This window comes from Hemiscyllium ocellatum, chromosome X (assembly GCF_020745735.1).
Source record: "Hemiscyllium ocellatum isolate sHemOce1 chromosome X, sHemOce1.pat.X.cur, whole genome shotgun sequence".
NCBI classification, from domain to species: Eukaryota; Metazoa; Chordata; class Chondrichthyes; order Orectolobiformes; family Hemiscylliidae; genus Hemiscyllium; species Hemiscyllium ocellatum.
In genome coordinates, this window is record NC_083453.1 from 3,035,844 (window position 1) to 3,052,707 (window position 16,864).

General features: G+C 49.0%; 1 protein-coding gene across 1 annotated transcript in view; it reads left to right on the forward strand.

Annotated features, from left to right (window-relative positions):
• The first annotated feature begins 361 nt into the window (after positions 1 to 361).
• Positions 362 to 16,864, forward strand: part of LOC132805738 (natural resistance-associated macrophage protein 2-like) — a 106,451-nt gene continuing 89,948 nt past the window's right edge. The window contains exons 1-4 of the mRNA XM_060820963.1: positions 362 to 406; positions 4,096 to 4,218; positions 9,276 to 9,395; positions 12,362 to 12,468. Coding sequence (XP_060676946.1) covers positions 4,147 to 4,218; positions 9,276 to 9,395; positions 12,362 to 12,468 — 299 coding nt within the window. The 5' untranslated portion in view covers positions 362 to 406; positions 4,096 to 4,146. The remainder of the gene's footprint in view (positions 407 to 4,095; positions 4,219 to 9,275; positions 9,396 to 12,361; positions 12,469 to 16,864) is intronic.

A 16,864-nucleotide genomic window follows, 5' to 3' on the forward strand; every position in this document is an offset into this window, starting at 1 on the left:
AGGGTAGGGGTCATTGAGGGGAAGGAGGGGGTGGCTGTGGGGGATTGCTGAGGGTAGGGGTCATTGAGGCGGAGGAGGGGGTGGCTGGGGGGATTGCTGGTGGCAGGGGTCATGGGGGGGGAGGGTGTGAAGAGTGAAGGAAGAAGGGTTGCTGAGTGAGAGGGGCACCGGGGAGTCCATGTGGGCTGGGCTCATGGTTGGGGGTGGGTGGAGGTCATTCTTGCACTTTCCAGTGCTCCTCAGTGTCTGCTGCCTGATGAAGTACCTCAATCTGTTTCCAGAACAGCCTCTCAAAATGATCGACACCAGTTGCACCCAAATCAGCTTGGCAGGGTCGTTCATGACTGCAGAGACGCCATTTGATAGTCATCAGGAGGAGAAAATCCCTATTCCTAACAGCAGCTCGGTGAGTACACTGCCCGGTGTTGTCAGGCAGAGGAGCTGGTCTGAGACAAATCGCAATCAGGCTTGATGCGAAATTTAATCAAAAGAGTTCGGGGGTCCCGAACCCTCCTTACGACAACAGAGCAGAGGAACTGCATGAGCAGTCCGGGTTGACAGAGGTCAGTGTGTTTCACTGTCAGCAAGACAGCAGGATGGATGATTCCCAAACAAACCTCCTGCCTTTCCTGAAATCGTTATGCAGTGGGAAGACTTCTTGCTCAATTAATCCCCAGTGTATCACATGGAGACGAGAGCCCCATCTGAACACACACACCTCCCCCCAACCATCCCGAAATTACCACTCTGCCCCACAAACAAACCCCTTCGAACCAACAATGCCACACACCCTCAACATTTACCAAAGTCCGCAGCACAGCGAGGCACAGTGGCTCAGTGATTAGCACTGCTGCCTCACAGCACCAGGGACACGGGTTTGATTCCACCCTCAGGTGATTGTCTGTGTGGAGTTTGGAGTTTCCTGAAAGTAAATGGAGGGAGGGGGGTGGGGCTGGGGGAAAGGTAGGTGGGATGTTGATAGGGGGATGCAGGTTGGGGTTATTGTGATGAGACAGGTGGGGAGGGGTGGAGTAGATAGGAGAGTAGGAAGATGGACAGGTTAGGTCAGGTCAGGGAGGTGAGGAGTGGGGGGAGGACTGTGCTTGGGATAAGGCTGAAGGGAGGAGAGTTTGAAGCTGATAAATTCTATATTGATCCATTGGGCTGTAAGCTCCCAAAGCAACACATAAGGTGATGTTCCTCCAGTTTGCGGTTGGCCTCACTCTGACAGTGGAGGAGGCCAAGGATGGAGATGTCACCAGGGGAGGGGGAGGGGGAGCTGGAGCTGAAATGGATGACAACCTGAAGGTTGGGTCAGTTGGTGCATGCAGAGCACAGACGCTTGGTGAACCAGTCCCCGAGTCTGCGTTTGGTCTCCCGATATAGAGGAGACCACATTGGGAGCAACGGATACAATAGACCAGGATGATGTGCAGGTGAATCTCTGTCAGATCGGGAAGGATCTGGGGCCTGGATGGAGGTCAGAGGGGAGGTGTAGGGGGCAGGTGATGATGCACCTCTTGTAGTTGCAGGGAAAGGTGGGAAGGAGAAGTCGGTGGGGAGTGTAGAGTTGACAAGGAAGTCATGAAGTGAACGGTCCCTACAGAAAGCAGATAGGGGTGGGGAAGGATATATTGTTTTGGTGGTGGGGTCTGATTATCAGTGGCGAAGGATGACGCGTTGGATTTGGAGATTGTTGAGGTGGTATATGAGGACGCGGTCTCTACCCTTATTGTTGTTGGCAGGCGGAGGGGGTTTGATTAGATTACTTACAGTGTGGAAACAGGCCCTTCGGCCCAACAAGTCCACACCGACCCGCCGAAGAGCAACCCACCCAGACCCGTTCCCCTCCATTTATCCCTTCACCGAACACTACGGGCAATTTAGCATGGCCAATTCACCTGCACATTTTTGGACTGTGGGAGGAAACCGGAGCACCCGGAGGAAACCCACGCAGACACGGGGAGAATGTGCAAACTCCACACAGACAGTTGCCTGAGGCAGGAATTGAACCTGGGTCTCTGGCGCTGTGAGGCAGCACTGCTCACCACTGAGCCACCATGCCCACAGGAGTGCAGGAGATGGAGGAGATGCAATTGAGGGTATCCTTAATTGCTGAGGAGGGGGAAACTCAGACATCTGGGATGTGCTGGAGTGGGCGCCTCATCCTAGGAGCAGAGGCAAAGGAATTAGGAATGACATTTTGTACAGGGGGCAGCTATGGGAGTTTGTGGGTTTGAAATGGATATCGGTGGTGAGTTGGTTTCCGGAAATGGAAACAGAGAGGTCGTGGGAGGGTTGGAAATGGTCTCAGTGAGTTTGTGGGCAGGGTGGAAGGTGTCAGGGGGAATACAGGTGTCAAGAGCCTTTACGTCCATGGTGAAGATGAGGTGTTGGGCCGGGAATTGAAAGTCTTGGAGAATGTGGAGGATATGGACCAAAGGGGCGTGGATGGAGTTGAATTAGGAGGACATGATGAGCTTGGATGGCCAGGAACAGGCGGAGACAATAGGTCAACCCTAGGTCAACAATAGGTTCTGGGCAGGAGAAACATGATCGATCTCTCATTGGTTCTTCAGGACCAAGGAGATTTATGGCACCTCCCACTATCTCCTTATTGGCTCCTTCAGCTGTCAATTATCCATAGGCACACCTCCTTTGCCTCTGTTGTCTCCTTGTGAATGTTTGCAAACCGCCACAGCGCCAGGGGCCCAGGTTCGATTCCACCCTCGGGACGACTGTCTGTGTGGAGTTTGCACATTCTCCCCATGGCTGCGCGGGTGCTCCAGTTTCCTCCCACAGTCCAGGGATGTGCAGGTTAGGGTGGATTAGCCATGGGAAATTGTCTCATAGTGTTCAGGGATGTGCAGGTTAGGGTGGATTAGCCATGGGAAATTGTCTCATAGTGTTCAGGGATGTGCAGGTTAGGTGCATTAGTCAGGAGTAAATGAAGAGGAAAAGGGTAGGGGAATGGTTCTGGAAGGGTTTCTCTTTGGAGGGTCAGTGTACACTTTTAGATTACATTAGATTACTTACAGTGTGGAAACAGGCCCTTCGGCCCAACAAGTCCACACCGACCTGCCGAAGAGCAACCCACCCATACCCCTGCATTTACCCCAACCTAACACTATGGGCAATTTAGCATGGCCAATTCACCTGACCCGCACATCTTTGGACTGTGGGAGAAACCGGAGCACCCGGAGGAAACCCACGCAGACACGGGGAGAATGTGCAAACTCCACACAGTCAGTCACCTGAGTCGGGAATTGAACCTGGGTCTCAGGCGCTGTGAGGCAGCAGTGCTAACCACTGTGCCACCGTGCCACCCACTTGTTGGGCCTAATGGCCTGTTTCCACACTGTCAGGATTCTATTCTATTCTCAGAGAGGTGAAATGTTCTTCACACCTTTATTTGGGAAAGGAGAGGTGTTTGAGTTAATAGCCACTGATTGATAGTCTCAATTTTAAATTCTTGCTTAATTGGCAAAGCTCCTGTTAAATGAGCACTTATTTTAAGCTGGAGTCTCACCCATTTCCTCTATCCGGGCTGAGGAATCCTGGCCGGAAAATTGGCGGGAGCTGGAGGCTAAAGTCTCAGCTCACCTAGGCCATGGACAGGACTGCTCCCAGTGCTGTCTTACAGGATCCACTCATTCCTGACGAAGGGCTTTTGCCTGAAATGTTGATTTTCCTGCTCCTCGGATGCTGCCTGACCTGCTGTTCTTTACCAGCACCACTCTAATCTTGACTCTGTCTTACAGGAGTCAAGTGCTGGTCATAAATCAGCTGGTGGCCTTCATGTTGTGGTACCAGCTAATCCCTTTGGTCCCTCCTACTGTCACAAACATCCAAAGAACGTTGGTTCATTTCTTCTGGAACCTTTATATCGAGCCTCCTCCTGGGTGGACACCCTGGCAACGTTCCTTTTCCCCACAAGGTGCACCACCTCAATTACATCACTTGACCTCTGTTTATTGTCCTGTGAGTGTTTAGTGGGGATGCCAGATGTCAAGCATTGTGTCAGGAGAGCAATAAATAAGGCGGGAAACACAGCTGTCTCCTGTCTAAGTGACTGGTCTTTCTTTTCCCCGACAGACTCGATTAAGCTTTCGGAAGCTCTGGGCCTTCACAGGGCCTGGCTTTCTGATGAGTATTGCATACCTGGATCCAGGAAACATTGAATCTGACCTTCAGTCTGGGGCGATTGCAGGATTTAAGGTACGTCTTTTGGGAAAGTTTCCCCATTGTGCCAATGGTTTTTCACTTGTTTAAAATTCTGCGCACAAAAATGATCTGTCAGAGAGTCGTACAGCACAGACTCATCCAGGCCAACTCGGTTTCCTGAACTGAACTAGTCCCATTTTACCCGCATTTGGCCCATATCCCTCTCAACCTTCCCTGTTTGTGTACCTGCCCAGATGTCTTTAAATGTTGTCACTGTTCCTGTCTGGCAGCTTGTTCCATACACGCGCCACCCTCTGCGTGAAAAAGTTGCTACTTGGGTTCCTTTGAAATCTTTCCCCTCTGACCTTAAACCTGTGCCCTTTAGTTTTGGTCTCTGCCATCCTTGGGGAAAGACCTTTGCTCTGCACCTTATCTAAGCCCCTCATGTTTTTATAAACCTCTTAAGGTTAACCCTGATCCTCTCACGCTCCAGAGAAAAAAGCCCCAGTCTATTCAGCCTCTCCTTATAACTCAAACCATCCAGTCTCGGTAACATTTTTGTAAATCTTTTTAGCCCCTTTTCCAATGTAATAGCATCCTTCCTATAGCAGGGTGACCAGACTTGTACATAATAATCCAAATGTGGCCTTACCAAGGTTTTGTACAGCTGTAGCATGACGTCCCAACCCCTGCACTCAATGTTTTGACCAATGAAGACAAGCGTACCAAATACCTTCTTCACCAGCCTGTCTACCTGTAACGCTACTTTCAAGGAATGATGTGCCTGCACCCCTAGGTGTCTCTATTCTACAACACTCTGCAGGGCCCTACCATTTACTATGTAAATCCTGCCCTGGTTTGCCTGACCAAAATGCAGCACCCCAAATTTATCAAAATTAAACTCCATCTGCCACTCCTCAGCCCACTGGCCCAGTTGATCAAAATCCCTTTGTACTTGTAGTGAACTTTCCACTATACCACCAGTTTCAGTGTCACCAGTAAACCTACCAACCAGGCCTCTGATACTGTCATCCAAATTGCTCATATCAACGACAAACAACAGTGGACCAAGCACTGATCCTTGTTTAGGGTCTAGGTTTGCTCGCTGAGCTGTAGGTTTGATATCCAGACGATTCATTACCTGGCTAGGTAACATCATCAGTGGCGACCTCCAAGTGAAGTGAAGCTGTTGTTTCCTGCTTTCTATTTATATCTTTCTCCTGGATGGGGTTCCTGGGGTTTGTGGTGATGTCATTTCCTGTTCATTTTCTGAGAGGTTGATAGAAGGTATCTATGTGTTTGTTTATGGCGTTGTGGTTGGAGTACCAGACCTCTAGGAATTCTCTGGCATATGGGCTGGGTGCTGGCAGGTGGGACTAGATTGGGTTGGGATATCTGGTCGGCATGGACAGGTTGGACCGAAGGGTCCGTTTCCGTGCTGTACATCTCTATGACTCTTTGACTTAAGGTCCCAAAGTGCTCCCCCACATCTCAGTCACTTACCCTGCCTTATTACCCAAGAGCCTTTCTAATAGGGCTATCTTCACATTAATTGAGATCGTTTTCTTGAACACACTTAACAAAGTCTTCCCCATCCAACCTTTTGATATGTTTGGCAGTCCCAGTCTATGTTTAGAAAGTTAAAATCCCTTAGTATCACAGCCCAATTATTCTGACAGCTATCTGTGATCTCCCTATATATTTGCTCCTCAATTTCCGGCTGACTGGTGTATTTGGCGGGGGTGGGGCGGTGGTGGTGGTGGTCTATATTGCAATCCGATCAAAGTGACCACCTCCTTCTCATTTCTGAGTTCCACCCATATTGCTCCACTGGATGATCCCCTGGGAATATCCTCTCCAAGTACTGCCGTGATGTTTTCCCTCATCCCAAAATGTAACTCCACCTCTTCTCTTGCCTCCCCTTTCTGTCCTCCCTATAGAATCTTGTTATGACCAGACCAAAACCCATTCAAATATATCAAGGAGATAACACAGACCCTAACTTTTCCTTATTTAAAGGTAAGTGTAAGGTGCTGTGTTCCAGATGTAATTCGATTAGTTACAATACTCGGCCTCAAGCTGACACTTTACTCTTATCCTACAGTTAAAATACAAACAAAAGAAAAAAAGATTGGTCTAATGTAAACTTTACTGGGAAACGTAACTGATTAACCATTATTTAACTCCAATACAATAACAGTTGCAATATAGCAACATTTCATAAACACACTGTTGGCAAAGATAGTCAAACCGAATGAGTCACAGGCAATTCTGGCAGCAGGGTGACCTCCAGCTTTCAGCTGGAACAGAGAGAGGAATAACACCTTCTACAACCAGCTACAAGACCCCAATAACTGCTGAAGGTTAAGCTAAAACTCTGGTTCTGTGGGAGCCTGACTCCACACACTCGTGCTGTTTCTAACTTTCCAACTTCCAAAAACACAGACTGGTCACTTCAGTGGCTTGGAACAAACCACTCCTCACCTCTGTCTCAACTACTCTTCACAACAAAAAAGGATAAAATACATTTCTTCAAGCCATAGCGTCGTCACCATCTGTACACCAGAATACTGAGCTGCCATTGCTATCTCTTCCCCAGCCATATTTCTGTAACAGGGCGAAAGTGAGGACTGCAGATGCTGGAGGGTAGGGTCAGGATTAGAGTGGTGCTGGAAATTCCTGATGAAAGGCTCCTGCCCAAAACGTCGCTTTTCCTACTCATCAGATACTGCCTGCCCTGCTGTGCTTTTCCAGCACCACTCTAATCTTGTCCCATATATCTGTAACAGCTGTGATATCCCAGTCCCACGTTCACATCCGTGCCCGGAGTTCATCTGCTTTATCTGTCAGGCCCCTTGCATTGAAATCAATGCAGTTTAATTTCGCAGTCCTACCTTGTTCTCTGTCTGCCTCATTTATTTAACATGCTCTCTTTAACGTCTGAACGAGTCTCAACCTTCTCTCTTGTCTCACTGCTGCTTTGAATCCCATGCCCCTGCCAGTCTAGTTTAAAGCCTCCTCGAGCAAATCTTCCCACCTGGATATTGGTCTCCCTCCAGTTCAGGTGCAACCAGTCCCTCTTGTATGGGTCACTTCTGCCCTGGAAGAGATCCCACTGACCCAAAGGTTTGAATCCCTGCCCCCTGCACCAGCTCCTCAGCCACACGTGCATCCACCTTATGCTGCTACTGCTACTGGCATGTGGCACTGGGAGTAATCCAGAGATTCCTACCCTTCAGCTCCTGCTTTTTAACCTCCTGCTGAACTCCCACTATTCACTCTGCAGGAGCTCATCCCTTTTTCTAACTGTGTCGGTTGGTACCGATGTGGACAGCTGCTCAAGCTCCCCTTTGCTGCAGTCGCTCTGTGACGTCTGTGACCCTGGCACGAGGGAGGCAACACACCATCCTGGAGTCTCGTTTGCTGCCACAGAAACGCTCGTCTGTGTCCCCTGACCAGAGACAGTCCCTGATTGCAATTGCTTGCTTGGACTTTGCCATACCTTGCTTTACAGCAGAGACCTGGTTGCTGCTGCTAGTTTTCCCCTGAGAGCTATTGCCCATTCCTGCCCAACAGTATCCAAAACAGCATATGTATTTGAGTGAGGGATGGCCACACAAGACTCCTGCACTACCTGGCTGCCACCTGACTGTACCTGCGGTGTGATCACCTCCCCGTAACTATTGCCTATCAGACTCTGTGCCCCCACACCCCCCTCCGAATCCCATACTCTCCTCAGTGCCTCCAACCGCCTCTCCAGCTGAATGAATCAGTCTGTGAGGAGCTGCGCGTCACACTTCCTGCAGACACGGTCACCAGGGACAATCGACTGCTCCCTGACCTCCCACACCCGACACGAGGAGTGGACCACTCCACCGAATCCCATCTCTGCCCCTTTAACAACTCGCTCAACTTGGAGGGGGGGGCAGCTGGGGTGGTGAAGTAAAAAACGGTCTTACCCTTACCTTGCTGCTTCTCGCCCTCCTCAACAAAGCCTGGTCTTCCCCTCAGCCTGCTCTTCCATATAACCAGCAGCAGCTCCACCACAAAGCCGCGCCTTGCAACAATGGTCAGGGCAAGACACAACGATGCCTCCCCTCACCACTTGCCTACCCTCTCACACTTAGCTCAACTCCCAGCATTCGCGCTCTCTTGCCAGTGGCTGGGAGTACCATGGGCCTTCCTTTATAGTATAAGGTCTGCACGAACCTGATTTGAATGAGATGAGAGGAGGGGGCTGGGTCTGGCTGGGATGCTCTTCAGAGGGTCAGTGTGGACTCGATGGGCCGAATGGCCAGCTTCCACACTGTGGGGCTTCGATGACAAAGCAGGCATCAGCACCAGAAGAGCTTGTTTAAACTTTCCTTCATCCTGAAAGAAAAAAAATGCACCCTTTACATGTCTACCCTTCCCACAGTTTTAGATTTTAAGAGTGCAAGATTCATACTCTCAAGTTCCCGCACTTAGCTCAACTCCCAGCGATTGCACACTGTTGCTGGTCACAGTCAGAGGGGAATTCCTCACTGCAACTCAGAGTACAAATCACTATCTGCAAACCCTTTGGAGCAACTTCGACATGAGCAGCTCAGCTTCCCTATTGCTGGCAATGCTTGCTGCCCGAGAGTGTGGTTGAAGTTACCATTTGCTCATGCAGAGGCCATACACCGTGGATATATAGTAATGTGTTAAGCAACACCAAGAAAGGCATGGTGGCTCAGTGGTTAGCACTGCTGCCTCACGGGACCACCCTCAGGCGACTGTCTGTGTGGGATCTGCACTTTAATCATTGCAATAAACCTGACCTTACTCCCATTCCAAATTCCCACGTGGGCCGAATTTGCTGCTCGCTTGGTCTCTGCTTCCCTCAGGCCACACTTCCTGAGCACAGAGTCCAGGTTTTAGCCATAGCGACCTGAAAGCAAATCAGGTCCCCTGGGAATCGAAAGAGAGCATTTGTCGACATCACAATCGCCTTTGAGAGGGGATGTACAGTGGTGGTGAGCGACAAGTGAGGTTGGAAATATATTTGGGCACGCTGGTGTTTTCACACAGAATTTTGCGAAGTATGATGAGAAATTTGTCTTGACTTTGATCTTCCATTCTTTCTTCAGATCATTTGGGTCTTGCTGTTGGCCACGATACTGGGGCTCATGTTACAGAGGCTGTCGGCCAGGTTAGGTGTTGTAACTGGCATGCAGTTAGCCGAGGTGTGTCGCAGGCACTATCCCAAGGTACATGCCATGTATCGAGTATTGCGGCAAGTGTGAAATGACTTTCCTGGCTTTTGCATCCGGGCAGAGTCAGGGAGAAAAGTGACTCACTTCTTTGCGGTTGAATTGTCTGCGACATTGCTTGAAGTTCGCTAAGTTTTTCCACGTGGGAGATTAAACCACAGTGTCTGAATTGTTAGGTTGCCCAAGTTCTTGATCCCCAATTATTTGACTCGGTCCATCGGCTCCTTGGGGACAAATGTGGTTGAGCACTCCAGATTATTACCAAATACCGAGACTTCTGACCAAGAAGTCCTTAAGCAACGAGTCTGTTTCCTGGACGGGTCCTGGGGCTTTCTACTGTGCAGACAGTGTCGGGGTTGATTTATGAAGTGCAAACTCATGTTTAGGGTGGCATGGTGGCTCAGTGGTTAGCACTGCTGCCTCAGAGCGCCAGGGACCCGGGTTCGATTCCAGCCTCAGGCGACTGTCTGTGTGGAGTTTGCACATTCTCCCCTGTGTGGGTTTTCTCCGGGTGCTCCAGTTTCCTCCCACAATCCAAAGGTGTGCAGGTTAGGGTGGATTGGCCATGGGAAATGCAGGGTTACAAGGGTGGGGTGGGATACTCTTTGGAGGCATGGACTCGATGGGATGAATGGCCTGCTTCCACATGGGTGGAGTTCTGATTAGATTCTCTATAGTGAGGAAACAGGCCCTTCGGTCCAACAAGTCCACACCGAACCTCTGATGCGTAACCCACCCAGACCCATTCCCATATCCTATAGGGAGCCCTGATAATGCACCGAACACTATGGGCAATTTAGCATGGCCAATTCACCTAACCTGCACATCTTTGGATTGTGGGAGGAAATTGGAGCATCCAGAGGAAACCCACACAGGCACAGGAAGAATGTTTAAACTCCACACAGACAGTGGCCCGAGGTGGGAATCGAACTAACGTCCCCAGCACTGTGAGGCAGCAAGCTAATCAATGAGACACCATGCCACCCTACATTGAGCACTGCGGCCATTTCAGTGTCAGTCCCACATTGAGCACTGCGGCCATTTCAGTATCAGTCCCACATAGAGAACTGTGTCCAGTTCAGTGTCAGTCCCACATTGAGCACTGTGTCCAGTTCAGTGTCAGTACCACATTGAGCAGTGTGCCCAGTTCAGTGTCAGTCCCACATTGAGCACTGTGCCCAGTTCAGTGTCAGTCCCACATTGGGCACTGTGTCCAGTTCAGTGTCAGACCCACATTGAGCACTGTGTCCAGTTCAGTGTCAGTCCCACATTGAGCACTGTGTCCAGTTCAGTGTCAGTCCCACATTGAGCTGTGTGTCCAGTTCAGTGTCAATCCCACATTGAGCACTGTGACCAGTTCAGTGTCAGTCCCACATTGAGCACTGTGTCCAGTTCAGTGTCAGTCCCACATTGAGCACTGTGCCCAGTTCAGTGCCAAGTGACCACAATAAGCAAGACCGGCTGTCTTCTGTCTGACTAATTCTGCACTGCCTGACCTGGTTGTGTGAGTTGCTACAGTGAAATTTGAGCAGTTTCTTCATTTATATTGTGAATACTTCCTTCACATTTCTGAAGAGCCGACTAGACATTATCAATAGTCCTGCTATCTCTATGTGCTCATTTTAGATTGCTAACCTATTCACCAATGTACCACTCAGGGCCACTTGAGATCTGCCTTGCGTTACTGTCGGATGCCCCAGCAGCATTGTGTGTATTAGTATTCATCCACCTTATGAACTCATCGACTCACACAATTAGGTCCAGACAATGTATGTCCAAATGTCTGTTAAGCCCCGCCCTTTAGCTTTTGATAATAAAAAAAAGTGCCTTGGAATTGTTTGCAATTTGAATCGCTGTTTGTTGATGTAAACCTGAGGCCTATCATTACAGAATTATTCCTGCTTGATTGCTTCCATTACCTGGCATTATCACAGTGGGAGGCCTGTCAATTCACAGTTTGACAGTTCCAAGAGTTTATTAAGGGATTAGCTGTCTTTGATGTGGGACTCTGAATGAGAATGTTTGTTTTGATAAGGGGTTAAATATTTGAAAGGATTGAAATGTGTTGAATATACTTTTAACAATGAGTGTTTTTCTCATATTGTGAAGTCAATAAAAGATAGTAAGAACTTTATTTCAGCAAAGCATAGCTCCTGATGTCTTCCCATTGTGGGTACAGGGTGAGTTGGCATGGGGGATGCAAGGGCAAAGGGTGGCGTGGGTTGGCATGAAATGGAACTAATTCAGCTTAGGAGCTATAGGAATGAGTAAGGGGTCAGGGCTGGCATTGGTGTGAGGGTCCAAAGAGGTAGGTGAGGCATGAGTTGGCATGAATGGGCCATGGGCAATGGATGGTGGAGGTTAGGGGTGAGGGGAGTTCAAAATCGAGGGCAAGAGGGGGCCTATCTGCTTTTATTACCCCTGGATCAATATCCCAGAGCCCTGAGGTGGGCCTTTAAACCAGCCGGCCCTGGCACTCAGGGCCCCTAGTAGCTGCCTCTGGACTGTGCCTGGGACTGGACCATTCCCCCACCTTCCTACTGAGAGAAGATCCCATTCACCAAACCCCACCACCAAAGATCTGGTTGGCCCCTTGCCCACCTCACCCCCAATGAGACAACCCATAGGTCAAAGCTATTTCTCAGAAGGGGCTTGCACTGAGTCAGAAAAGTTCCGAACTCTCCATAGCCTATCCGAGTGATGAGCACAATTTACAGGAGAATAGGTTAAAAAAAAGCATTGGTATCACTTAAATAACAATCAGCTGTCACAACATGGGGAAACAGGGTTAGGAACCTTTTTTGAATGGATGTATCAATAGGGGCTGAATGACCTTCCTCATTTGTAATTATTCTATAAAACATGAGAATGACAAGACTGTAATAGCCTGAGCATGTATTTACTGAGTTCACATTATCAACTGGACCCAATGACTAACATTTACCATGTTGTGAATGTTGCAGTTCCCTCGAATTCTGCTGTGGCTGATGGTGGAGCTGGCAATCATTGGCTCAGACATGCAGGAAGTGATTGGATCAGCCATAGCTATTAACCTGCTGTCTGTCGGAAGGTAAAGTACAATTCCTTTGCATTCCTGGGGGAGGCGATTTGTTACTGACTGTCACAGTCCGATTGTATCTGACTTTACCATTGCCAGGTCTTAGGCTCGTTTTCAACTTCAGATATTATCGGAAGTGGCTTCCACATCCTGCTCATTCACTGAAAATTCATTGCTTCACAGGAACCTAATGTGCAGAAGGAGGCTATTCAACCCCTCCAGTCCATGCTAGCCAACCGGTTTACCATTCAGCCTCATCCCACATTCCAGCTATTGGGTCAATACTCTGTAGGGTTTACCGCCTCAAGCTGCATATCGAAACCATTTCTGAAAGGTTGTGAGGGTTCTGCCTCTTGCACATAGCCAGACAGTAAGTTCCCGATCCCTGTTACCCTCTGGGTGAAACCATTTCCCCTCCATTCCTCTTGCCATCTCTATCTTATCGTAAATTCATGCCTCCTGGCTATGGGCCCCACAACCAAGGGGAATAGGTCCTTCCTATTCTCTCCAACTCAGCCCTTCATTAGTCTCACCTCAGCCTCCCTCAGTTCCAGGGAAAACAACTTCAGCCTCACCAATCTTTCCAATAACTGAAAGTCTCCAGCCCTGGTAAATCTCCTCCACACCTTCTGTCATGCAATTACAACTTTCCAACAATGCGGTGACCAGAACTGCACAAGGTACTCCTGTTGTGGTCTAACTAGCATTTTATACAGCTCCTACATAACCTCCTAGCTCTTAAAAGCTCCCAAACCAGCCACTTTCATCGATCTGTGGACATGTACTCCAAGGTCTCTGTTGTTTTTTTATTTATTCATGGGATGTAGGTGTCACTGGCCAGGCCAGCGTTTATATCCCATCCCTAATTGTCCAGCGGGCACTTAAGAGCCAACCATATTGCTGTGGGTCTGGAGTCATATGTAGGCTTGGAGTCACATGTAGACCGAGACCAGATAAGGACTGCCATTTCCTTTCCTAAAGGGAACCAGTTGGGTTTTTTTCTTGAGAATCCTGGCACTCTTCATTCAAATTCAATTCTGTGGTGGGATTTGAACTTTGTCGACAGAACACTACCTGGGTCTCTGGATTAACAGTCCAGCAAAAATAACATTCGGCCATCACCTCCCTTACACTCTCCAGTAATAGAACTAATCCAGCAATCGACTGTTCCCCAGTGTTTCCCCTCTCACAATATCAATTTCTCCCCTCATACAAATTCCGTCCTGTCATCTTTCTGTCCGGGTAACAAACTGTTACCCTGAGTAGACCCTGAAAGCTACAGAAAGACTTGCATTTATGCAGAGCTTCTCATGAACGTCAGACATCTCAAAGCACGAAAAGGCCAATGAAATCCTTTTGTGTTAAAGAGAAATCACTGTTGCAACGCAGGAATTGCAGCAGCAAATTCGCACAAATGGCAATAATCGGTTTTCTGTTGGTGATTCAGGAACAAATATCAGCCAGCAAGGACACCTCTGCTTCTTCAAATGATGCCAACTGGTCCTTTACGGAAAAGTGACCTCAGTTTGACATTGTATCCAAAAGACAAGAGCTCTGACTGTGCAGCACTCCCGCAGTTCTGCACTGGAGTGGGAGCCGAGGTTTTAACTTGGGAATCAGGTTTGTAACTAGAAGTGACTGAGCAGCAGTTGATACCAATCTCTCTCAGTGACACAGCCTCCCCAGCCACACACACTCCCACTGTGAACACAGTTAAAAATCACACAACATCAGGTTATAGTCCAACAGGTTTATTTGGAACCACTAGCTTTCGGAGCTGCTCCTTCATCAGGTGGTTGACAACTACCCTGTTACTCTCACACCTATCGAGAGTCATATTTGCTATCATTTCCTCGAAATCTCTGGAAGTATTCAGAGGCTTATAGAAAATTCCCAACAGGTGAGCTCTCCTTTCCTGTTTCTAACCTCAGCCCATACTACCTCAGTAGATGAGTCCTTGAACATCCTTTTTGCCACTGTAAGATGGTCTTTGACTAACAATGCCACAATCTTTCCCCTATTTTATCATCTTCTCTGATCTTACTGAAACATCTAAATCCCAGAACTTGCAACAACTGTTCCTGTCCCTGCTCTATCCATGTCTTTGAAATGGCCACAACATCAAAGTCCAGGTACCAACCCATGCTGCAAGTTCATCCACCTTATTCAGGATGCTGGAAAAGCGCTTTTCCAGCAACACATTTTTCAGCTCTGATCTCCAGCATCTGCAGTCCTCACTTTCTCCTTATTCAGGATGCTCCTGGTGTCGAAGTAGATGCCCTTCAAACCACCTTCCTGCTTGCCGGTGCCCTCTTGCGACCCTGAAACCTTATGATGGACCTCCCTACTCTCAACCTCCTCTACACCCGAACTACAATTTGGGTTCCCATCCCCCTGCTAAATTAGTTTAAATTCTCCCAAACAGTATTAGCAAATTTGCCCCCCAGGATATTGGTACCCATCTGGTTCAGGTATAGACCTTCCTGTTTGTAGAGGTCCCACCTACCCCAGAATAAGCCCCAATTATCCAGGCATCCAAAATCCTCCCTCCTGCACCATCCCTCTAACCATGTGTTCAACTCTTCTCTCTCCCTATCCCTCACCTTGCTAGCACGTGGTACAGGCAATAAACCAGAGATAACAAATCTGTGGAAGCTCTAAGCTTCCACCCTAGCTCCCTGAATTTCTGCCTTAAATCCCCATCTCTTTCCCTACCTGTGTCGTTGGTGACTATGTGGATCACCACTTGGGGCTGCTCCCCCTCCTTCTCAAGGATTCCGAAAAAGCGATCCAAGACAGCACAAACTTTGGCACCTGGGAGGCAACACACCAATCGTGAGTCTCTCTCATTCCCACAGAACCTCCTGTCTGTCCCCTGAACTATGGAGTCTCCAATGACTGATGCTCTGCTCCTCTCCCCCCTTCCCCTCTGAGCAACAGGGACAGACTCTGTACCAGAGACCTGTACCCATGGCTTACCCCTGGTAAGTCGTCCCCACCAACAGTACCGAAAACGGTATACTTGTTATTGAGGGGAATGGCCACAGGGGATCCCTGCACTGCCTGCCGGTTCCCTTTCCGTCCCCTGACGGTAACCCATCTACCTTCCTCTTGTACCTGAGGTGTGACTACCTCCCAGTAACTCCTCTCAACAACCCACTACGTCTCCTGAATGATCCAAAGTTCATCCAGCTCCAGCTCCCTAACGTGGTTTCCGAGGAGCTGGAGTTGGGTGCACTTCCCACAGATATAGTCAGCAGGGACACTAGTGGTGACCCTTACCTCCCACATTCTGCAGGAGCAACATTCAACTGCCCTCACCTCCATTCCCACTATTCTAAATTCCCAATGAGCTGACAGAAAACTAAAAGAGAGGGAAAAAAAGACTAGTCATATGATCAATCTGGTGCACAGAATCTTGTTTTTGGTTCGAGGAGGAGGGTGGGTGGGAGACATCACCTGAGTAGTGTTTCAGGTAAAGCGACCACCCAAATATAAAGCCTCACTGACCAGGCAGTCCCGTGTCCGCTCCTGCTCAGTGTGCACCCCCTCAGTAATGTTTTCACCAGTGATAGAACCTCCCTCAGTAATGTTTCCCCCAGTGATAGTCCCTCCCACAGTAATGTTTCCCCCAGTGATAGACTCTCCCTCAGTAATGTTTCCCCCGTGATAGAACCTCCCTCAGTAGTGTTTCCCCCAGTGATTGACCTTCCCTCAGTAATGTTTCCCCTGTGATAAACCCTCTCTCAGTGTTGGGTCCACAAGTATAGACCCTCCCTCAGTAATGTTCCCCCCAGTGATAGACGCTCCCTCAGTTATGATCCCCCCAGTATAGACCCTCCCTCAGTAATATTTCCCCCAGTGATAGACCCTCCCTCAGTCATGTTTCCCCCAGTGGTAGACCCTCCGTCAGTAATGTTTCCCCCAGTGATAGACCCTCCCTCAGCAATGTTTCCCCCAGTGATAGACCCTCCCTCAGTCATGTTTTCACCAGTGATAGGCACTCCCTCAGTATTCTTTCCTCCATTAATAGGCCCTCCCTCAGTAATGTCTCCCCCAGTGAAAGACCCTCCCTCGGTAATGTTTCCCCCGGTGATAGACCCTCCCTCGGTAATGTTTCCCCGAGTGATAGACCCTCCCTCAGTAATGAATCCCCAAGTGATAGACCCTCCCTCAGTAATGAATCCCCCAGTAATAGACCCTCCCTCAGTGATGTTTCCCCCAGTGGTAGACCCTCCCTCAGTCAGGTATCCCCCTGTGATAGACCCTCCTTCAATAATGTTTCCCTCAGTGATCTGCCCTCCCTCAGTAATGTTTCCCCCAGTGATAGATCCTCTCTCAATAATGTTTCCCCCGGTGATAAACCTTCCCTCAGGAATATTTCCCCCGTGATAAATCCTTCCTCAGT